This window comes from Pelecanus crispus, chromosome 5 (genome assembly GCF_030463565.1).
Source record: "Pelecanus crispus isolate bPelCri1 chromosome 5, bPelCri1.pri, whole genome shotgun sequence".
In the NCBI taxonomy this organism is placed as follows: Eukaryota; Metazoa; Chordata; class Aves; order Pelecaniformes; family Pelecanidae; genus Pelecanus; species Pelecanus crispus.
In genome coordinates this window covers 6,572,318-6,597,161 of record NC_134647.1, presented here as the reverse complement: position 1 = coordinate 6,597,161, position 24,844 = coordinate 6,572,318, and the positions used below count along the sequence as shown (strand labels likewise).

Here is a 24,844-nt window from a genome sequence, read left to right as displayed (position 1 = left end):
GCTAGGAAATACACTGCTTTTCTTTGTTTAGGTAGAGTCCAGACCAACTCAACAATTTTCTCCTGTCACTGACACTTGAGATGATTATTTGAGCCTTAGGATTTAGAGATGGAAAAGAATTGTTAATTTGCCATGATACTTTAAGAGTGTTGTAAGACACTACACTACTAGACAAGACACTATTAGCTTTATTCATCCAATTTATGCAGATGTATCCTAATCTTCCGGAAAACAGAAAGCATTACATATGCAATTCAGATCTGAAAAGACATAGGGCAAATTTTCCATTTTATTTATTCAGTAGCTAGGTAATAATTTAAGTATTATTATTCAGAAGTATTATTTTTCTTATTATTTTTCTATACGCCACATAAATATTTATTTAAGAGAATACATTTGCTTAGAAATTCACCAGGTTTTAATGACTTTCAATTAAACGTACACTGCTGTTTTAGTGGGTAGTTTTAATATAAATGATGGTTTACTGGTGAATTGAGAGGCCTCTGTTTACAAGGCATTAATTCCATATCGAGCCATATAGACCCAGAGACCAACGGCTGTGGCATTGCACATATTGTCACATAAACAGGAAACACCTCAATGTTTTTATGCATTTTCTGTTTCAAGAATATAAAAACTTTCTTCTTCTATAGTCTGAATTAGATGGTGGCCTGAAATGGTTAGATGGTTTATCTGAGTCTCTCTAATGCTGATTTGGTTTTGATCAAATAGAAATGGCTACAAAGTGTCTGTTTAAAAAAAAACCCAAACAAACAGAAAAAAGTAAAAAGGGCTTGATTCTCTTGGGGTTGGACAGGATGACCTTCAGGGGTCCACTCCAACCTCAACTATTCTGTGATTCTGTGAAAATCGAATATTAAATAAATTTGTTAATGGAAAGATCATTTCTTGTCTGTATTTCTTTGTAAAATTCATAGTATTAGGTTACTTCTCTCAAGGACATCAATTTTATGGGAAAAATTATAATCTTTTAAAATTATAATGTAACTGTGAAAAACAATTTCCATGGTTTCTATAGTGCTCACACCAGTCAAGAAATCAAACACGGTGGTGGTGCTCAAAACTGCACTCAGAATAACAGCACAGATTTATATTAATAAAAAATTATAAGTCATGCAATAATTAATAAAATTAGCAATTAAAGGTACCAGTTAACAAACTACTTTAACTAACTAGGCAGTTCTCACTCCTTACCATTGTTGTTGCAATAAATTTGTCAAGGATATTGATAATTTCAAATTTCTGAAAACTAAAGTCATAAACTAAGTCTCCTAAAATAAACCCCTTGTATCCTAATAATTAATCAGTCCAGTTATGAGACTTATGTGAATACCAAAACTTTAACTTTATAGAGTAAAAAAGGCAAAAGCTTTCTTCAAATTATGTGGGATTAAACATTTCCACTGTTCGATTGACATGCAAAAACTATCAGAAATAAGTCTTCAAGTATGTGGTAGTTGAATAGCCCAAATGATTTTGGAAACTAGCAAACACAGAAAACAGTGCTAACAAGACAGTCCACTTCGGTGAACAAAATGTAAGAATTGTCTTCCGTGTAACATGAACTTTTTGTTATTTAGTAACACAGCTCCTAAAAAAAAGATAGGGATATTTTTTGAAATATCTGCTTGTCTCTTACCAAAAAGAAATAATTTATAGAGTAGCAAATTTAACAAAACATGGTTTAGTACCTGCATTCATCTTTCTATTATACCAATTTTTATATGTAAAGATGAAATAGTAAGCATTGGTAATGCATTTTAGACTACTGATATCCAGTGTAGCTGAAAGTTAGATAATAAAAAACTAATTAGTATCTCCTATCTTCTATTTTTAAAAAAAATATTTAAATATAAAATTAGGATTAAATATGAATTACTGCAAAATGTCTGCTTCATACCCAGCTTGAGGATCTAAGGACAGATCTCTAGGAAACTTCACTCTTTTGCTCACAAGAACGGTAGGGTATAAGCCATTGAGTTTAGACACCTCAATAATTCTCTTTTCAGTGTCAGACCAGTAAAGATTCTTCCCAATCCAATCGACAGCCAGTGCATTGGGAACAGCTGTATTGTGGACTACCTAGAAAAGCAAAAATTACATAAATTATTCACCTAAATACCTGGAAAAGGAACAACAATTCAAGAGTTAATAATACCGGAATATTGAGAGGTTGGATATATGACACAGTGACACACAACATGCAAAAAATAGGTATTATTCCCTGTTAAACAATGACACTTCTGAAGTAATGACATTCTTATGTAACTAAGACAACACGACACTTCCCCTACAGTAAGGGAGAATGGAAAATACCATGATGTAGTAAATACCAAATTTATAACTTCCCTGCATTATGCACTAAATTAACATTTTTGTATCTTTCATTTTTCATCTTAAGCTTCTAATTTTCCTTTCTCTTAATTAAAAAAAAAAAAAATCCCTTTACTATTCTGTTTATTTTTCACAGAACAGAATGGCGATGAGGCCGCTCTCCCCATGGCATGCCCTCAAACATCTCTGCTTATTAGCTCACCAGTTCTCTCACCAGTCTACATCGGCATATATTTCATTTTAATATCACAGTGGTGCCATATGTCATCATGACAGACAGACCATAAGGGCACTCAACTCAGGCAAACAGAAAAAGATTACCTACTTGGAAAGTAAATACCATGCTTTTATTTCCAACATTCATATGGCAGAAGAAAGAGGAACTTTCTAAGAATTATTTAAATTTCAAAAGGACTACATTATTAAGGAATAAACTAAGAGACAGAAGCAATTTAGTTACCCCCTGGAAAGCCTACACTCTACTGACAGGGATATGTTATTCTCAAGGTTTTTGATGACTTGAATAATTCTGAGACTTGAACAAATGCCTCTAGATATACATGATTACAAATCTCTTCATGATTGTATGACTCAGTCTTGCTTGGCTGAGAGTACTTAATGTGAAGTGTTGAGTGATATATGAATATTCCCAGTCATTAGAGTCCAACTTCTTCTAGGCTTAAAAATTCTATTCCTGGTAAGGTCTATTCTGATGTATTCTACTCCTGATTACATCCTGACTAGGTCTGTGCAACTTGAACTTAAGGAAAAAAAAAAATCAGAGAGCACAATACTTGAAAATATTTGCAATTTCTTAAGTACTAATAATGGGTTTATTACTGTAGTGTACATTCTAATTTATTGTCATCTTCACCACTAAAAGCATGTGCAACAGAGTATAAACTTTACACATAAACATGATTATGTACAACTGAATGGGTTATTTTTAATTTTATTTACCATTTGAAGATACTGAAAGAAGGGACACTGTGAGATACTTTAAACCAATTTTATAGTTATGAGTATGCAAAAGTACCCTTTCAGGTTATTACGTTATTTATCACCTTATAAAATCTTTTTAAAATTAAATCCAGGCATGCACCAATTTTTTAATATGAATAAAATACTTTATTTTCTACTACCTTAGCACTACCAGTGTCACTGTTTTATAAATGTGTAATTGCAGCAACTGCTGCACTGTAACATGGGACATTTCATGTAGAAATGGATAGCTCTGCAAACTTAGGTAGTGGTTTAGCTACACCACTATCTAGAAGCACCAACCAAAATAATTAGTCTCTCTTTTCTGATGACTTTTCCTTTGGAGGGTCACTTTAAGCTTATTCCAGTCACTGAGATCACCAGTGTGACATTTAATGCACACAATCCAGTTTACTACGGATTTTCCAATAACAGATTTCATTTGAATCTACAATACTATACATAAAACACTGTGTTAATGTTTGAACACATATATGTGAAAAAGTTGTCACCTAAATTGTATAAATATCTACTCCATGATCAGATAGATGCAGAAGAAAAATGAGATGCCATCAGGTTTCCCAGACCAAGAAAGCTAGAGTTGGTATGCTGAAAAGATGCTATCTTCTAAAAGGGAATTCCTAGGTAATATATCACATGGTATCATTTACATTAACAGTACATTTATTTATAGTAAATAGTAAAACAAGAAGAAGGAAATAATATAGGAAATTCATACGTCAAGGGAAAAGGTTGTCAACCATAAAACCTAACTTTCATGACAAAAAAAATACCAAACAAAAAAACCAGGTTTACAGGGAAACTAATTATTTGTAACATCAATTATTAAATACATGCTATGGTAACCAATTAAAATCTAAGTCAAAGAGACAGAAAGTTATCATTTGGCACTGGATAAAAAATTACTGATGGAATATCAGACAGCTACAATACATAATTCTTGATAAATTTTTGCACGCAATTTTAGCTTTCAGAGGCCAAACCTGGGCCAAATTTTTCAATGTAAAAACCCAAATATTCTTATGAAAATGAAATGCACTTATTTTCATAATATTTGCTTTGAATTTGGTATCCTAGTTGAGTAAAATTTCATCAAGATGACACTCATTCCATAGATTGCAAAATACTAATGAAGGAAAAAAGAATCACCCTCCATGCTCCCAACCTAATTTTCTTCTAATGTTTGTTCAAATTTTTGAAAAGTTTCCTTAAAAAATGTAATTATCACTACATCGCTAGAAAGCAACAGGAGCTTTTTGTATTCTTCCATCTGGCAATTACAACTTTTTGACTGGGAAAAATTCTTTGTTCTTCTTGAAATAGTTAAGATTAGAAAGAAAAAGTCTGGGGTCATCCCTGGTCGTGAAAACATTCCCTAAAATAACAAAATATAGGTTCATCCCAAATGGACAAGAAGCTGAATAGGATGCTTTGTAAAATGTTTAAAGGCAATAAATATGGTTCAAGGATTTAATGGATTTTGAACCCCACACTTGCCTATCTCCTATTTTTTTGCAAGAAGAATCTTTGCAGGGACTCACTAGAATTTTTGAGTGCTTGCTGGATTTTAGTTTTACCCCAGTGGAATCAGTGCCATAAATTATGCTCATCCACATTTTTTTTTTTAAGTTCTAAGAACAATTATTTCTGTGTGAAGGATGGAAACAAGGTTCAGTGATGCCAGTCAGTTTCAAACCTTAACCCTCAAAAAGACTAAAGTCGGTGCGCTCTGAGGACCTGTCAGTCCATGTACTAAGCTGCAAATGAAAAACAGAAATCTTTTCTCTCTGCATAATGTACTGGTGGAACAAAATGCACAAGATATGTTACTGCTCATTTGTTCCTTGTTTAAGAAGGTCAGACATAAGAGAATAAGCAAAAAAGAATTCCTTACTGCTTATCAAAAATTCAGGAAAAATGTTCATGTAAGTCAACAAATGTGCTTAATGGTGGATTTGTGAACTTAGTCCACTACTGAGGCAAAACAGATGGGCTGTGCAGAAACGGAGTGCAGTTTTACCCTGGATTATTCATAGCAAAGACATTGAGTTATTTGCACTACCAGTGTAGTGGACGTGAGACAAAAATGAACTGAAGACCACAGAAAATTTTATATGAAGAAATAATACATCAGCGTATTTATGCAGCTTACACCTATTTATACCTCTTTTTTTCTGTAGCGTCCTGTAAACCACACTGAACTGCCAATTCAGTCAACTATCAATTAAATCATAAGGAATTTAGGTCATAAATACAGTCCACTTAGTCCCTATCTTTATTTCAAATAAGAAACAAATGCAATGAAATTTTACTAGGACTTGCTAGCTCATGCTGCATTTGTATGCACATACCAAAACTTCACAATCTGGGTTAAAGCCATGAAGGAGAATTTCCCAAAATACCAAAAAAAAATTAATTCTGGTAGTGACATTATTAATCTCCAATTACCTTGATGTCACTTCCATTTAAACACATTCTGTTTATGCGACTGCCATTTGGTCTGCTGGAATCAATCCAATAGATGAACTCTTCTCTATAGTCGAAGTCTATTGCAATCACATTGTTCAGCCCCTACAAAAAAGAAAAAAAAGAAAGGTCCCATTTATTCAAATGTTTGAATACAAACTGTTGGATAGCATTCAGAATGCAAAATATGTTGCATGTAATATTCAAAATGCTTTATTTTACTGACTGCATAGTTTGAAGTCCCTCTCTCATTCTTCCATACACTACTTGTAAACAACCAGAATAAGATAAAACTTATAAGGGAAATTAATATGGTGACAAAGAACTATCTCACTTCAAAAATGCAGATGACATATGGAACTAAATGAAGCTTCTGCGTTTTTCTTTCCCATTATTAAAATGAACTTTAACAGTAAATACTTTAATGCTTGCTCTATTTCTCTGTTAATTACTACCTTGGGCATTACTTTGGCAAACTAGGTGACGTTCATTTTATAACAATAAATGGAGAAATAGCATAACATTTATTATCTTTATGAAAACTTTTCATTATTAATATAAATTAATCAGGAATTCAAAACAGGGATGTTCAAAAAAGCATTACATTTAATTCTTGAATAAGGAGGCTTTCAATTCTGAGATGATATATTATAGGTACTGTGTGAATATATATATATGTGTGTGTGTGTGCGTCTGTGCGTGTATACACACACACAGAGGTAGTATATACATAAAGGGTGAAAGTTAGAGATCTAGCAGGTATCTGGAAGTCTCCTGTGGCTCCAATTACTAAGCCAAGAGTAAGTAAGAAAGAGTGGTGATGATCGTATTTGAGGTACTCCTATGGGTTGGAAAGAACAGTCATCTAATAATGGCTTTTCATCCCAAATGGCAGACAAGAGAGAGGTATCGTGTTCAGATGATGGCTTTATTTCCTTGTCTGAAAAAGGAAAGCCTTGCCCCATAACCTGCTTAACGTTCTGATATGTAGTGAAAACACAGTTATTCTTAATATACAAAGATGTTGTTATGAATCAAAGATGGAGCAGCAGTGGTCAAAAGAACGAATGCAGTTTGCACTCCTTTCAAAACTGCAAGATCTGTTAAATCAATTCCCTTATCAGCCCAATGACATTCTACTCTTGAGTGGATCAGCAACTTCCCTCGTTAATGTAATTCATAGTTATAGAGGGGATGTGCTGGACTAGCCAGCTCTAAAATAAACAACTAACAACAACAATATTTAATTGTACACAAAGTGATACACAGCTTATCTGCCAACGACCATGCTGTAACACTGTAAATCTATCTTTTCATCAAAAAGTAGAGGAAAGGAGTGATTAGGCTGCACAAGCCATCATTAAAGAAAGCCTGAAAGAACACAGTGTTGAAGGACCACTCCCATTTTCAAAAAACACATATCCATGCACACCGTGTTTTAATAAAACCAGCTGCAGTTCTGTCAGTCATAACTGTGCTGCAAAACACTTTTCCTGTCTCTTCTTCTACTATTAGCGTAACTACATCTACAGATAAACCCCCACCCCAAATTCTTAACAAAGGAGACAACACGTGAATGAATACAAAAGACTATCAAAAATTTATAACATTCTAGAAATCAAAGTCATAATTTGTGAAAAATTAGCCTTATTTCTACATATTCTACAACACTGTAAAAGTTTCTCAAGTATCCAGACTAATACAGAGAACTGACTGCCTGCAAGTCTTTGGTTTCAAGTGTTTTATTTTGGGTCAGTTGAGTTCCAATATTTATCAAACCATCAACTGCAGGTAAAATTATTTCTGTACATCTGCAGTAGAGTTTTCTGTCCAGATGACATCTCCTCTTCATGATCTAGATGTCACTTTTAAGTCCTTCTAGCACAATTCTTTGCCATTTCTCGTGTAATCTGCTTTTAGAAGGGATAGGGAAGTGTTCAAATGGCATCAGCTGCATTAGTCTCTCACCTTAAACCTGTGGTTTTGTTTGTTTCTGTTACACACAGCACATGGTATCTGAGGCCGTGATTTGCATTGTCTTGGTGCCCCAGTTGAGAAAATGTAGGTAAAAATCATGAATAATGGCAAGGAAGATTCTCTCTATCTACTCTGTCTATGGAAACTAAGAATTTTGATGACTGGGAGCGAAGGAAATGGAAGGCAAAGAACATACATGAGATGCAGTTCAAACAGCTGTACTGCTTATGTATATTTGGAACAAAAGAAAAAGAGGAAAAAGCTGGCACATAACAACTCAGAGAAGACTGAATGAATTCCTACTTTCAGCTCCTTTACTCTGAGTTTATATGAACGACTGTTAGAATAGCAAAGCACAGATCAAATACACAGAGAAGGGTGGGTTTGCTCCTTTGCCAGAGCAGCTCTGGTATTTGCCTTCATCTGGATGATGTCTAAGAAAGAGCTGATCCGTCATAACATTACAAGGACAAAAAGATGTCCTCATGAGGAAGACAGCCCACCTGTTCTGCTGGTATAGCTCCCTCTTTTTGCTTTCAAAACTGGATGCTGTTAAAAGTGCTGCATTTGTAGGATCAAAGGCCAGTAGGTTCAATAGCAGAGGTATTTATTAGACTAGTGAATTAATGTGATACAGAAAACACAGATTCTCTTCAATGGCTGGAACGACACGGTCTCTAATACACCGAGGAGGAGTCGTTAAATTAAAGACCAATGAAGCTCTGAGCCAATCTGTCAGCACCAACCATAAAGAAAATTTACTGTTGCTCCCCTCTTTTCACAGGCTTCTACTAATAGATATACCAGCAGAAGAGGAGAGAGGCAGTGAGATGTAAATGAGAGGTAGTCAGAAGGATTTCAGAAGAACAAACAGACTTTAACATAATGCTTGCTATGCTGAAATAAAGTCAATGTTTAATGCAAGATGGTTAATTTTGTAATTACTGTTGTGAAGACCTGAGCACCTCTCTTGTGACATTAAGATGCACAGCTTACTGGCACAAGAAGTCACAAAAAGCCTAGTGCTATTGACTGGCAATAACTGATTTTCTAGTTTTTCTACAATTCATTAATTAATACTCAAGGAAATAGATGTTTTTATTACAACATATTTTGGAACTCTAATCTATGGTAAGTAACTACACTTAGGTGAAGCATAGAAGCAGAGCAGAAACTGTGAAAATTGACAGCTCTGTACTTACTGAGTGACTTTCTATTTTTGTAGATTTTTTCCAATAAGTTTTTTTTTTCCTGTTATAATTTAAAGCAATTATTTAAAAAATCAGATTTAGCCAAAGATATATGTTCATGAATTGTAATATTGTAAATCTTGGAATTGTCTGTCTAAATAAAAAAAAATAGATTTGGATTGTGACAGTAAGTAGCCCAAATAATACACGGCCAATTTATTTTGGGTTTTTTTTTTTTTTTTTTCTGAAAACTGAAATATACAAGTTGATGAAAGAGGATCACAAACAACATATTTTTTTTTAGTACATCAGAATGACTGACGAAACAACTGCCTGAGCTTTAATCATGTCAAGTTCAGATAAAATAGTCAATTTAAAATATTATAAAAACTCTGAAGATACTGCAGTTGTTCTATGGTGCATACAATGCCAATTGTAGGATGATGTTTCTGTCAGTTGCACACTTTAGAAAAGAATAAAAGTATTGAGTTAAACTTAGAGCATGGTACTATGATTATACCTGTTTCAACAAAGTGTAGTTGGATCCATCAGTGCTAATTTTTCTTATTTCATGATGATCAGCCAGAATTAAGAAAGGTTCCTCATCTAAACCCCGGGAGAAAGAATATATTAGACTAGCTTTTACGTTAATTTATGGAAAATCAGGAATACAATGCTGAAATACAGATGGTTTGAAAAATAAATGTTACATGCACTGATCAATGTTATGGATGAAAGAAATATTTAAAACATTCAAATGTTCCAAGAAAGATCAATGATGCAGTATAAAAATGAACAAAGCAATCAATTAGTATATCTTTCAATGTAATTTAATTTTTTTGCCTTTGTAATATGGGAACTATGCTGTATTTTATGCTAATTTCATGTCAGAGATTAAATTTGAAATATATTTCATACCACTGGTTTTAATTTCAACATTTACTTTCAAATTATCACTAAGACTATTATTTGTTACGGTTGCAAACCAAGCACATTTTGACCATTGCTTTTTGAGATTTCAGTATTCTGAACAGTATAGACATAAAGAAACAGCTATTTGGACAAACCTTGATTTTCTAATTCTGAACTGAAGCCAGATTTGGCTTTTTTACCCCTGGTTTTCCAGTTTATCAAAAAATATTCCTTCGTGCCATCACTTACTTGGAAACATCTGACACACACTGACACACATAATAGTAAAAAAAAAAAAAAAAAAAAAAAAAAAAAATTTAAAAATGCTGTCTTTATTTTAGCTCTATTAACAAAGACCTCAGCTAAAATAAAAAAAAAAAAATCAGTACTAATGATTAAAAATTTATTTAATACTTTTATCTACTGCTCATACATTCTGGAATGTACTGTGTTGTCCAACCTACTCTGCTCTTGTACTGAATACATTGCACCACCTTGTTTGCATTTTATGTTCAACTCAAGACATTCTCCAGTTCTTAAATGATCCAAGGCATCATCCTCAGCACTGACTGTTAGTGGTTTGTGGAGAACGGCTGTAACGCTCTGCTTTGTTGTAAAGAGTTCAAGGCGAGTTATGCAAGAAATCAGCATTATGCCAAACGTTCACGTCGGCAACTCCTCGCAGCACACCCATCCTTGCCACAGCACAAACAGCTTTGTCATGATCACTTTTGAAGTTTGATGTATGACAGCTCCAATAAACTGTACTATGATGTGTTCCAGCTCCCCTTCTCACCTGAGTGATCTATGGCTTCTAAATGTACGAGTGGTTTGCAAAGCGTGAGGTAGGAGTAAAGCAAAAAACAGACACTGTTTCTGCCCTCTGCTCCAATTGCCCAGGGAAGCACCCGAGACAGGAACATGTGGCAGGCAGAGGTTCCAGTCTTCTTGTCATTTAGAAAGAAAATAGATTTTTTTTTTTTTTTATATTTAAAAACAAAACACAACCAACCAACTTCGTGTGAGACTGGAATAAGGAGTCTGCTCAAGCTGAACGTTCCCTGCACTATGAAAGAAATCCAGCAGAACGCAGTAATGGGCTTTTCGTTTCTTTCCTGTTGACATTTTGCTCTTCCTTTCACTGACTTAGCAAATCCTACTCACTGAAGCACATCAAAATAACATCAGTGGCATAGAAAGAGGGGTGAGGAGATAACCAGTGTTCTTATATATCTTGAACTTTACTGTGTATTACGTGTAAGACTCATGGATTTCATATGCTATAGGAATAATGGATTTGCAATTTCTGTTATTTTTTTCTGTTCCTTCTTTTCATACCAGGAAGTTTGAAGTACATTCTAATATTCTAAAGTTGATGAAATAAACCAGCAGAAGTCTTTTAAACACTTATCATAAACATACTGTTATCATGTGACTCAGAAGTAGAATTAAGTGATGCATTTTAACTTTCCTAATACTTTTTCTAATAAAGTTACTAACTTTCATAATCCACTGTAACTATTCACTACAAATGATTTGAGCACAATACATACTAAAAATAGAACTTATTATTACATTCAGACATTGGATCACATTCCTATTGTTTACTGAAGAAGTAGTGTGCTTCAAAGTAACTCTGTTTATCTTGCATAAAAGGGTAACACAGACCTTGGGGCTAAGGTATTTCACAAATTATTTTGGGTACAGATGTAGATTAAAAAAAAAGTGATACCTGAAAGGGATTTGCAGCCATTTAGATTATCAGGCTGTATTTCATACCCATCTGCACACAAGCATTTGTAGGTTCCATAGGTATTGATGCATTGCTGGCTACAGGGAAATCCAGATGAACATTCATCAATATCTATACATGTTTTGCCATCGTCCTTCAGCAGGAATCCAGGCCAACATTTGCACTGGGAAAGAAAACCAAATACATTAATTTTTAATTACTCATTGATTCTGTTTGTTACCTTATGTACTTTCTTCTGAATATATATAGAGATATATATATTCTTCTGAATTTTTATATATATATATAAACTTTTTCATGTCGTCTCAGCTTTTGCAAGTAACATCATCTTAATTACATTGCTATTCATAGTGTTTACAGGCAGACATACCTATATTTCTTTTCAAGTATTGCTGGTGTGATCCTAAGTACCATTCCCTCCCAAATAACCCTGTAGAATGAGTAATTATTCTTTCTTCTTTAACTGAAGAAAAAGTAAAACACACCTTTTCAAAAATATGGAAAGGATTCGTCCATGAAAACAATGATGGATGGACCCTTTGGAGTTCTTTATTTTCAAGTACTTATGTGCTTTTTGGTAAAGAAATACAGTTTTCAATATTTTTTTCTTGAAGCACTGATAACATCTAGTACTCTGTGTAACAAATATAGTAATGTGAATGAGAACTCTTGAAGCTAATTTTTATTGGGGACTGATGATCACCGTGGCAAGCTTATCACATGCAACGTGAGCGATGCAAAATACAACTGGGCAGAGGGGTTTTAAAACAGGGGCATAGTTTCCTCAATGGAAAACTTTGTGCCACATTCCCTCCTGTATTCTCTGTATTACTCTCTGCAGAGACCCATGACATGCTTTCTCCACGACGATGCTACTTCAACAAGGTTTTTGCTGTACCCAACCTAGTCTCCAGATCTCTGGGCTATGGCCTCCTGACTAGGACATGGTTTCAGAGGTTTGAATACCTTTAGAGCTAAGCCATGTTGTTAGCTCTCAGTGGGCCAATATTCTATTAAAAATATGAAACATGTTGGGGGGCAGTTAAGATTACTTCAGAGTTAAAACCCTGAAAAAAATCTCAGCTTCTGTTTACAGGTTAGTGCAGTCAGTGCCTAGGGTTTACACAACACCCCAGAAGTATTCCTCTCTACATCTCAAGGCCAAAGAGCAGATTCAGGTGATTCAGAAAACACCACTACATGCAGACAACTAGCAGCTTTATTCTGCAACTAAGGCAACTATATGTTGTTTAAACATTTCTGTAAATGTCTTTGACTTAGAAAAAAAATTGGAGAAAACTGTTATTCCTGCTATTCACTCCAATGTGTGTTCCTTTTTCACAACTGATTTTCTGTGCCCTGTGTACTTCAGTATGATTTGGTGTATTTAAAGTATTGTAGGTTCTTTTCCATAGGTTTAAAGTATGTATTGTACAGTTTTTTTATACAATTGGCAATTGTTTGCTTACTGGAAATAAAAATTTGAATGGTCTTAGTATGGTAGGTAAGCTACTTCATCACAAGGAAGTACAACACACTGGAGTTTTATTATAAAACCGCAGTAGTTAAGAAACAGTTGAGAATTAAGAATTTGCATTATATTATACCACATTTTGCAATTATTCACCTTGTATCCAACAGGAAGATCCTGACAATCTTGAGAACAGCCACTAACTTTCTTACTGAGGCATTCATTAATGTGGCAGCTTTTCTCATCAGATCCATCACTACAATCTTCCTTGTTATCACAAACATCACTTTGAGGAATACACTTGCCATTTTTGCACATAAAAAAAGAGCTGTTACATGACTGCTCTGGAAAACAAAAAAAGAGAACACAACTTTGTGTAGTCTATGAGTATTTGGAATTAATTTTTTCATGGACCAGCTGCAACGTGTGCATGTGGGATGAAACAATTGTGTAAAAATTGAATATTCATTTCTTATTGATAGTATTATAATACCTTTTTACATTTCAGTCTTTAAAGGTTTATTCCTCTCCTAGAAAATGTGTGAATACTTCAGCTTATTTCCTCCTACACATTTGTTTTCATTTAATTGAGAATCCCCTACATTATCTCTGCACAAAATACAGTTCTATAGTTTGCAAAACTTAAAAAGCATGGTTTCTCTCCTCTGGATGCTCAGGTGTTTAGTAACATGACTGACTGAATTCTGAGGCATTCCTTGTCTGAGGACATGCATACATGTTTTTTTCCTGTTTGGCAAGACTTGGAATACATTGGCTCAGCTACATTCAGGTTCTTCAAATCTGAATCAGAATACTTATATTTAAAACAGGTATGTCGCCTTACCTCAAAGCAAATGAGTGATTTCCATCAAAATTGGTATAAAGGACTCGGCTACTGTACAATAAAGTCATAAGATCTAGACAGAAGAAATGGTCTTTCAAAGAGCCACAGAATAGGATATGATATACACACCAGGATTCATTTTCCACTCAAAACCCAGTCAGACCTCAGCAAACTTTTGCCAGTAGAAAATATCAATAAACCAAATTACATTTGGTCAGTCATTTACTTATAAAAATAGACCAGTGTTTAATATAGGAAGAACAACCTAACATCACATTTTGTATTATCTACTTCTGTGTGATGAGTATGCTAAATATATTAAACATTTTCAGGGCAAGCTACAAACTTTGACAATAATGTGTTAATATCTTATTTTAGTACTAACAATTTATGCATTAATGAACTAGCAGCCATTTCATGCCATAGGAACTGATGGCTTGAACTTTGTGAGCTGAGGTTTTGGATGCTGAGAACTGATAACGCATTTTTCTAGCAAGACATAAGGAATGTCACCATGAAAGCACTGGAGATTTAAGCTACGAGGTTTTACAACTGCCTATCTACAATCCTAAACCATTGCTTTCCGAAATGAAGCGTCACACATGTTATTCAAAAAATTAAATACGAACCTGAACTTTTGCATTTTATGTTTATAGGTGCTTCATCAGAACGGTCTGGGCAGTCAAAATCACCATCGCATTGCCACTGGGAATTTAGCAGGCATCTCCCATCAGCACAAGTGAACTCTCCAGGACGACAGTGACGATACCCTAGAAATACAGCCATCAATGACTTCATATTTCACTTCATACTTTCACTATAAAATTCTGCAGATACAAGGCAATGCAAGTAAAAATATCTTTTGTTCCATAAAGAGATAGAAAGCATTATATGCTTATACATGAGCACCTACCAACACAGAGAGAAACCAAATGTCTCATGCAGCACAGTATAGTCACAAAACAATTCCCACATACATTAAACATGTTTATGCAGCTCTCAATCATAAACAGATTTTAGGTTTAATTTAACTTTTTACTATTATTAGGAAATAGCTTTCTGACAGAAATTTTAGAAATTGCTATACCCCCAAAATATTTTTGCGATATGCTTTCTACTATATGCTTTCCCTTTAAAACATGCAGAGCACTAATCATTTTAACCACACTAAACACGCATTTTCCAAGATGGCCACAAAATCAATGTATATAACAGGTACACATTTTCAAAGTTAAAGTAGATTCCTAACAAAAGTTATAATATATAATGAAGTAAAGAAACCACAGACAGGCATTTGTCCTTAGAACGCCTACAGTGTTTAACCTAGAGTTCAAAACCAACAAAGCAGTGGAAAAAATTAGAAAAGTAAGCAAAAATTTAGGTTTTTCTATTCAATTTTGAAACATGAAAGGTGAAAAATTCACAGAAGAAAAATCACCTTCTATTCCTAAGATATTTACTTGTAAGATTCATTACACTAAACCAACTACTACAAAACTTATGTTCCTGTTTGGGAAAGAAAAGTGTAACTTTTCTATGTGTATAAATTCTGCCTCAGATACTCTGTAGTCTTTCAAAAAAGCCTTGCGAGCAAGTTTGTTTACAACTCAAGAAAAAAAAAACACAAAGTAAATATGGTTATAAAGTAAGAATTATGTAGCAGTATTTGTTCTGATTATAAAGAATAATTTTGCACCTCTTTTTTAAATTTATGCTGAATCATGTTTGACACTTTCCCCTTAAAAAAATGCAGATTGTAAGCTCCAAATTAATTCTTCCAAGAAATAAATCCAAATTATAATAACTACTGAAGATTTGATTTAACTATTGAAGCTGTGAACATTTGAAATGAGCACTCATAACTTTCTACTCTCTAGAAGTAGAAAGTTAATATTAGTTCAAAGTTAATATTTGTTCTTTTTTTCTAATTATTCTATTTCCTGTTATGTAGTATAGCTTTTGTCTGCTGGCAGATGGAGACATAACATTTGACAGTCTGGGATGAGATATCCCTCTCTATCAAGAGCTTGAAACCTCTTGTATATCTTTAGTAGTCATGTAGAAATGTGTTAATGTAGTATTTTCAAAATGCAATATGTTATTACATCAATTACAAACGTTACTTGGAATTAAAATAATTCTGTGGTCTGAAGGCTTGGGGTTTTTTTTCTCTTTTTGTACAGATCATACTTGAAAGAAGACAGGCTGGCTTGATACAGAAAAAAGGTGAAGTTTTTGGTTGTCTGAGACACCTTTGAGTGAAGATTTACAGACCAAGAGCTTTACCTCATGTCTGCAGCATTTCACAAGCATGTCAACATCAGAAAGGTCATTACAAATGTGTAGAACAAGGAAATCTGCTTAATATTGCATCTGCTCTGGATAACAGGACATACGAAACTGGAAACTGAAACCAGAAAATCCTTCCTATTACTGTATTTGTCTTTAGATTAGCCACATAAACAAAGTATTTCATTTCTTGATGAAATTTCATATTCTTGAATAGAATTCCTAAAATTTTTTTTTATGTTCAAGAACATAAGAAATACCTCACAGGATGAGACACTGGCTCATCTAGCTCAGTATTCTGTCTCTAAGAGGGGCAATAGGAGATGCAATTTAGGGAGAATGTATTTTGTTCTCATGCTCTCCCCAGCTAGAACTATTGCTATTTTTTTGTTTAATAGTAAATAATTATTAACATTTCACAAAGAAGACAGGATTATACAATGGAATCAAAACTTGTATCAAAAAAATTTTCAGGGATTGGAATAATTGTGAACTTTTAAAATCTGTTTAGGTGCAAATTCTGATACAAGTAAAAAGTGGTTACTCCAATCACCACTCCCATTTTTATATCATATCTGAATAATACTCTAGAAAACTATACGGATGAAAATAAAATCTAGATTTTAAAATGGACTCTCTTAATTTAGCTTTTAGGAATATATTTCAAACCAAATTTCACCCAATTCAGTAGACTGGCTGCTGAAGAGGGTCTTTTTTTTTTTTTATATCAAGATGCAAAGGTCTAGCTCTAGAATTTAATAGAGCTATGATTAGGCTACCTAGTTGGCAGTCAAATCAGAAATCACGTTTAAAAACTTGGTGAATTAGGCGATTTATTTTTACATCCTGACACCCCCTTGAAAAGTCTGGTTTGGAATTTGATTCCTACTCTCTAAAAGTAGTTCCCTTTCTCATAAAAGAATGTAACCTTTTCCTAGAATTACACTATAACGAGTTTACCGTACTAGTCACACACTAAGGTGTGTATTTGATTACCGGATAACAGAAAATTGCATTGGAGCAGTGCAGCACGTAACAAATGTTGCTGTAGATTTCAGTTTACTCAACAGAAATTAAATAGAGCCAGTGCCTGAAGGCAGGTCCATACTACAATTAGATCAGGAGTTTGTACATCCTCTGCTTCTGTTGCTGTTCCCCCCTTCTGTCTCTTTCCAAAAGTCTGTCAAACCATCACTGTTTATTTGCCAGTATTTTAAGGGACCATGCATGCGTATGATGCTATAGAAAACAAATTAAATACACCAGCAAGAAATTATAAGCATGTAGAAAGAAATGCAGCTATTTCCAAAGTCTGTGACTGTTTAGTTCTATATACTTATTTAGGAATTGAAGACTGCTTCTGAGTAAAATCTGATCAGAAAGGTTCTCCTACCCCACCCCACCCTTCAACTTGATCATATAGAGCTAAATAGAGGAACAAACCCATAATGAGTCACGTTACAGAAAGGGTTCTGGCGCGCATAAACGATTACTAACGGAGGAAATAGTTTACAATTTCATTATTGTGTGGGTCCACTCTCACAGCCTCCTTTGATGGGTACACCAAGTGGAATTCCATACCTGACCTCATGGAGAGCTACAGCCCGCTGGATTAGTGGGCCTGTGTGCTCGTAAGCCCGTGTTGCGGGCTGGGGCAGAAGGTGCATGTAACTCTGCTCCATGTGTGTCTGTGTGTTCAGAAGTTTTGGGGACTAGTTATAAAATGGCATTTAAAAACACATAAGATATATCAACATTTTGCAGGTGTGATTTACCCATTGCATTGCTGCTACTGATACTGAATGTAGAGTTCACTGATTTCCAATTAGTTATCTGTCATTAATAAATCAATAACCTGCTTTGATCCTGATTTGGCCTAAACTACATAAACGAAGCAGCTTTTCCTTACAACATATTGTTGGAAACTGCTCCTTTCAAAACACCATGTAGTTTACATAAGTGAAAAGCAAATGGAGTTGGCTAGGAAAGGTGTGTTTGTTCCCTTCTTTCTTCAAGGATCTAGAAGTCTACGCTGGCAAGCGGTGTGGTGCAGTGAGGGAGGAGCAGTAGAATGAAACAGCTGGTAAGAACTCAATACCCACACTAGACACAATTCAGCATTTTACTTCTCACTAGCTCTCTTCTACTCTTGTGGACTTCATGCCCACTACTGGCTGAAGTATATTAGCTGGCTCAGCTTCAGAGGTTTTTTGTGGGTTTTTTTCCTATCAGTTCACTCACTTCGACACTGCTCCATGTGAGCTGAAACACAGGATGTGGGGGTGAGTGGGAGATTTGCTTCAAAGGTGCTCTCCCGATCTGACCTATCTGATGTTAGCTGATGGGACATGGTTTAGTGGGCATGGTGGTGTTGGGTTGATGGTTGGACTGATGATCTTAGAGATCCTTTCCAACCTTAATGATTCCTAGCTTTTACTTTCATTAAAAAATATCCAGCCACGAAGCCAGGAAACATGAAATTGCTACTCTGCCCTTAATTGGTTTAGTGGTGGACTTGGTAGTGTTAGGTTAATGGTTGGACTGGATGATATTAAAGGTCTTTTCCAACCTAAACAATTCTATGATTCTATGTTGATGTGGCAGGAATGGCTGTTGCTTCTTAAGTATCAGCCTACTTCTGGGGAGCACAGAGAGAAAAAGTACAATTTGGTGACTGCCCAGTTCATCACAGGAACAGATTTTTTCCATGTCATATACAGTTCTAAGTAATGTTTATGAAATCTGTTCTTTATATGACCAGCAAACAAACAAGTTCTTATTTGCTTATTATATTATTTTCTTGCAATGTTGCATTATGTGTTTGACTCAAACTTTAAATGAAAAATTTTACTAAATGCCAATACTAAACATGCTTTTTCTTACAATCTTTGGATGTTTACTTGCATCATTTATGCATATACCCTCTTCAGGTGGCTTGTACAATAGAAATGCCTAAAATACATAGCTAGCTATCTTCTCCTGTGGTTCTCATGTCTTGAGGACATTTAATAGAGTAAATAAGCAATATAGATTTTAACTGCACAAAATCAGGCATGATATCAATAACTTGCCTTTTTGGACAGAATATTTGCTCTGTAATTTCCATAAATGTTATTTAGATAGATGGATGTTTCTGAGTGTGACCTAGATATACTGTACAGACATTCACATAATGTAAGAAACCCTGAATTCATATGAATGGTGAAAATTAAACATTCACATATGGCTTTAGCTGATATCATTTAACTGCAGCGATAATCATGACAGAGTTGTTTCATTATTTAATAGAAAAAAGTGTATAAAGACAAATATATATAAAAGGAATATACATATGAACAAGAAATTATAGACTGTACATTTTTTAATTCTATTAAATATTACTAGCAATCAACTGTAAGTCATAACTATAGCAAATAATTTGTCATTGTAGCTCCAGCTCCAAGTTGTATTCATTAATGTATAATTTAAAAGTTAACATTAAAACAATTTTAAAAAGCGAAGAGCTTTCTTTTTCAGTAGCGACTTAAAGTAACAGACCTTGTAGAAGGCCTTAGAGTTAACAGTCTGAAATTTTTCTCTTTACTCTACTTTTGTTATACTTGCCACATTCCAGAGATTCATCTGATCCATCTCCACAGTCATCATCATGGTCACATACAAACTGTTTGGGAATGCAGACTTTGTTATGGCACATGAAAGCATTCTCGTCACAAGTGTTATTAGGAGCTAAGGAAAATACAGTACATAAAAATAAATGAAATTGAGAACAGTAAGATATACAGCCATTTTCTTACAGACAGATGAAACGAGAAGTAGTTAGTCTGAGTGGATTCAATGGAAATAACCATAACTTTTGAGTCATACAAAAAGGACCACACAATTCAGTAGGAGAAAAAGCTAATCGTCACCACAAAGATAGCTAAAGAAGTAAGGATAGCTAAAACCTCATGTAATCCAAGACGGAAAGGCTTCAGAAGTTGACGATGTCTACAACTAACCTAAGGTCTGCCTCTGAGGAAAAAAACATTTGGGAAGTAGAGATATCCTTCCTATGTTCCTCTGCTCCTAAACAGAAGCTCTTTAAAATCCGTAAATACTCAAAATATAACTCAGCCTAGAAATGGTAAGTGATAGAATGTGCATTCAGTGGAGAGAACATATTTCAATATTTTTAACCTATATAATTTTTATATACATTAATAAAACAAAACCCCCTAATGAAACTACTACTGAGGTCCTGACACTTTTAATAGAAATTATCTCAGAAGACTGGAAATAATAGTTTATAGGGCAAGAGATGTCAAGATCTGAACAATTAGCCAGAATAAATTGCAGACAGAACTGTATCTCTCTTTTTGATGCACAACCTCTCTGACACACAGCAGCATTTTCTTCAGGAAGAGGAATAAAAATGCATTGTCAATAATGTGCTAATTTTCTATAGTAAACATGCTGTATAATGTCTATGACATGACACACATACTAATCTTCAGCTGGTATGCTTCAGTATATATTAACAAAACCTGAAGATGTTAGGCTGATTAAAACATTGAAGGATCCTGGTACATATGCTCACATGTGGTCCATCAATCTTTTCTAACAATCTTGACAGTATAGGGGTATGCTACTACAGACGTAAACAGCATCTGGATATTGTAAAGGCAAAAGTACCAAGAAAATAAATACTATACATTTTTAATATGCAAACGTACCACAGCCTGCTGTTGACAGTTCATCACTTCCGTTAGGACAGTCTCTTTCACCATCACAAAGCCAGTGTTGGGGAACACAGGCATGGGAGCCTAAACAACTGAACGTGTCTGCTGCACAGGTCACTGAACCTGAAAAAGCATTACATGAGAGTGCTGAACATGTTCTAACTGATTTTTTTTTTTTTTTTTTTTTTTTTAATGGGTAATGACAGGGTAAGGGTTTTTGATTTTAAAGTAAAGCTGAAAGAAGATTTTGTCTGCACAGTATGATAAACATTGGCTAAGACTGTATTTTACAGTTAAATTTTGACAATCTACTGTTTCTTCCATTCTTTCCATTTATTCAGTCTCTTAATGTTCTGCAAGGAAATTTAATTTACCATACTTCATGAAAACTATCCAACAGAATAACATTTCAAACCATTTCTACTCTTTATGTTTGCTGCATGTTTGGACTAACCGAACAAAGGAACTCATCTTGTAAACCACATCACCCTCACATCACTACACTCTAGGCCAGGAGGCTTAAAGGTACTCAAAACTTGTGTGAGTCAGTCCCATGTAGAAGAGAACAATGTGCACCAAGTACAACAGTAGTGGGAGTAAGAAAATGTCTGACAGTTCTAATGCAAGTAACTCAATGTATTGTTTATTTGACCAATATTTATTTTTTTAACAGGCTTTTCTCCAGATAAGAATATTATATCCTAGGATTAATTTTACTCTGTTTGGAAGTAAACTTTTGCCCAATTGATTACTTAATGTATTCTCTTAGATAAGTTAATATACTTCATTAAAAAGGAGACAGTGTATTTTCTGTTAATTTTACTATTTTATTAATTTCTAATTAAAACAAATTTTTAAAATTGATTTTCTGTACTATTTGTGCAAGAGAGACAACTTTTGTTTACTTATACTCATTTGCCATTTTTGATACTTCTGAAGTTAAACTTCATATCAAGTAAACATCGATTTTGTAAGACTGAAAAATCTGAAGTCATCCTGATCTCTCTTTTATTCTTGCAATTCAGATCTGCCTCCTGTTCCTAAGGAGAAATACAGCCTTAACTGTCCCCTCTTCATAACTGGTGTGGATTTTTCCCTCTTCAAGAGATGGTCTACAATCTTATGGGTGGGCTTTCTTCTAATAAGTGAGCTACAATGTATTGCAAGTCAAGGTATCAAAAGAAGTAATTCTGAACAACCTTAAAAGGAAAAAAAAAAAAAAAAAAGGTGTGTTGTAGTGACACTTTGCAATTTGCTGGCCTTTTCCCCTCCCTTTTTCTATTTTCTGCCTTAAGTTTCCTATTAAGCCTCAGGCCTTGATGTTCCTGAGGGTTTCACATTGTTCTACAGTAGTCCCAGACGAGGTGCTTGTCTTCTCATTTCACACCTTCTCCTTTTCCTAGGGGAGAGGGGCACAGAGAGATCTTCCCTTTCAAACAGACATTGCTTCCAACTCCCCAGTCCTCAGCATGACCTGAATACCATGAAAAAATGTACTGCAGATGGATGTCAACTTGATGTTAATGTAGTAATTAATTTGTATTTTGCCATATTAGAACAGTATAATTTCCACCTTCATCCTTTTCATTTGCTGGCATTTCTACATCTGTGTTTGATTAAGAAACTACTTTAACAAACCACAGCTCTGAACATAAGCTGAAGAGATTTCTTCTCTGTCTACTTAACACTTCCAGTAAAGTTGTCAACAATTTTTCACTGTGGTATTACATATGAAGTACGGAATAAAATATTCTTTGTTGAATGGACTTTAAATAAGATGATTTTTGAAAAGGAACAAATATTTAAGAGTTAAAAGTTGAAATTTAAAAAAGAGAATCTTAAAATCCAGTATAGATAAGGATGGAACCAATGTATAAAATATCACGAAATTGTGACAATATGACTTGACACAATGTGATTTTCTTTTGAAAAGAATTCACTAACACATTTCCAGTCAACAGAGCCCCAGAATGAAAGTAAAATTTTCAATTCCTTATGCAGTTTGAAGGGGTTGGGAATTTGAGAGGAATATTATGCAATAATGCTTATGACTGTATATACAAAAATTTAAAGGGAATAGGAGAAAGAGCTGGGGAAAAAACCCAACTTTAGAGTCTTCAAGCACCTACCACTGAAATGTAAAATTCAAATAGCGATACAGGGGTTTTACCTCAAGGATGGGAATTGGAGAAAAGTTTGGTTCTCCTTTTGCCCATGCTGGTGTGCCATTCATACCTTCACTGATAGATTACACACAAATCACATAGTCCCCATAAAAAGGTATCTAGCTGCCGGTTGCAGGGGGCTGGGGGAGGATATCCTCTCATATCCTGTCCTTAAAGCACATGCTCTTTGGAGATGCTCTGCTTGTTCCCTTTCTACCACCTTCTTGGATCACTTGGTCTCTTTCAGTATATATGATCTGACACAATACAGAACTAAAATTACTTACCGCAAATAGCATCACTCTCATCTAAACCATCTCCACAGTCATCCTCACCATCACAAGTCCATTGCTTAGAGATGCATTTATTTGCAGAGCAAGCAAATTGATTCCATGAACAAGATGAATCTAGGAATGACACCAGCCACTGCTTTTGTTAGGTTCACAACAGCAAGGCGTTCCCTGTATTTTCCAGCACAGTTTAGGAAACTCCACACTGCTCCTTTCTGTCCTCCCAATTTTAGTGTATTAAAACACTCAAACACAGTATAATCCTAATCTTGGCACTCAGGATGTTACCAGTTTGTCTAAGAGTTTGCATTCACCAATACATTTATAACAATAAATAATTAATTAATAGTAAAACATTCAAACTGCTTACATTCTAGTAGTTTTAAACATTTCGCTAGTGGGATGAGGACAAACAATTTAAAAAAATAACTCTGGTTTGTGTATTTCACATGGATGTTATAACCATAGTGAACTGCTTTACTTTGGTAGTAGGGCATAGACGGCACAGTTCAAATTTTTCAACACAGCTGCCTTCTTGGTATTGCAGTATTTAATTGCATCTTTAAAAGATTTAACGTTCTTTTCTCTCACAAGAAAAATTGTTGTGTATTTGCATTCTGTTGTCCCATTTACACTTTTGTAAATATTGAAAATAATGGCATGCTTCTGCATTTCAAAATCAGTCTGCACAACTATTCTAAAGAATTGCTACTATTATGACCTTTCCTGAAAACGTCAGATCATCTGTGTTTCCCAGACTTCCTTCTTTAAGAATAAAATTAATTTTGTTTTAACTGATGACAACAAATTTTAATATTAACAATAAAAAGAATTTTAGGTAATACAATCTAAATTTAAAGGTAGAGTGTTGTAACAACTGCCTCAAATGGGTAAGAGAAATAAGTAGGGAAAAAAGAATGTACTAAACCCCCTTCCCTCTCTCCCACAAAAATTGGCTAATAGGTTTTACAGTATTGCATGTAAGTATGTATGTGTAATAAAACCTGGAAACATAAACACTGAGTCATCACAAAACCTTCTGATTTTCATAGTGCACAGCAGTCCCTAATTCTGAAGCTATAAGATGTCTGTATCAACGTAAACTGCAAACCAAACATGGAAGCATGTTAATGGAAACTAGGCCATGAACAGATTTAAGAAAAAAAGAAAGGAACATACAACTTTCAAGTTTTATTTAAATGAGGAATTGGAAAATTTGATACTGCTTTTGCTGTTCTGCTACATTTTAATTATAGAAATAATCTGTTCAGGTAATCCATACAAATTTAAGTTAAAAGACCAACTCTCACTATGAGCAAAACCAGCCTGCATTGCTCCTCAATTAGACATTGTTTAAGAATCTTAAAAGATCTGAGACAGAATAGACCCTTAACCTGGTTCACAATTGATGC

At 34.4% G+C, this 24,844-nt stretch overlaps 1 protein-coding gene across 1 annotated transcript in view; it reads right to left on the bottom strand.

Moving 5' to 3' along the window:
* Window positions 1-24,844, bottom strand: part of LRP1B (LDL receptor related protein 1B) — a 584,315-nt gene that overhangs the window by 107,990 nt on the left and 451,481 nt on the right. Inside the window, exons 50-58 of the mRNA XM_075711708.1 lie at window positions 23,430-23,549; window positions 20,972-21,100; window positions 19,863-19,985; window positions 14,600-14,740; window positions 13,283-13,470; window positions 11,635-11,818; window positions 9,511-9,596; window positions 5,806-5,928; window positions 1,922-2,103 (exon numbers count right to left, since the gene is read on the bottom strand). Coding sequence (XP_075567823.1) covers window positions 1,922-2,103; window positions 5,806-5,928; window positions 9,511-9,596; window positions 11,635-11,818; window positions 13,283-13,470; window positions 14,600-14,740; window positions 19,863-19,985; window positions 20,972-21,100; window positions 23,430-23,549 — 1,276 coding nt within the window. The remainder of the gene's footprint in view (window positions 1-1,921; window positions 2,104-5,805; window positions 5,929-9,510; window positions 9,597-11,634; window positions 11,819-13,282; window positions 13,471-14,599; window positions 14,741-19,862; window positions 19,986-20,971; window positions 21,101-23,429; window positions 23,550-24,844) is intronic.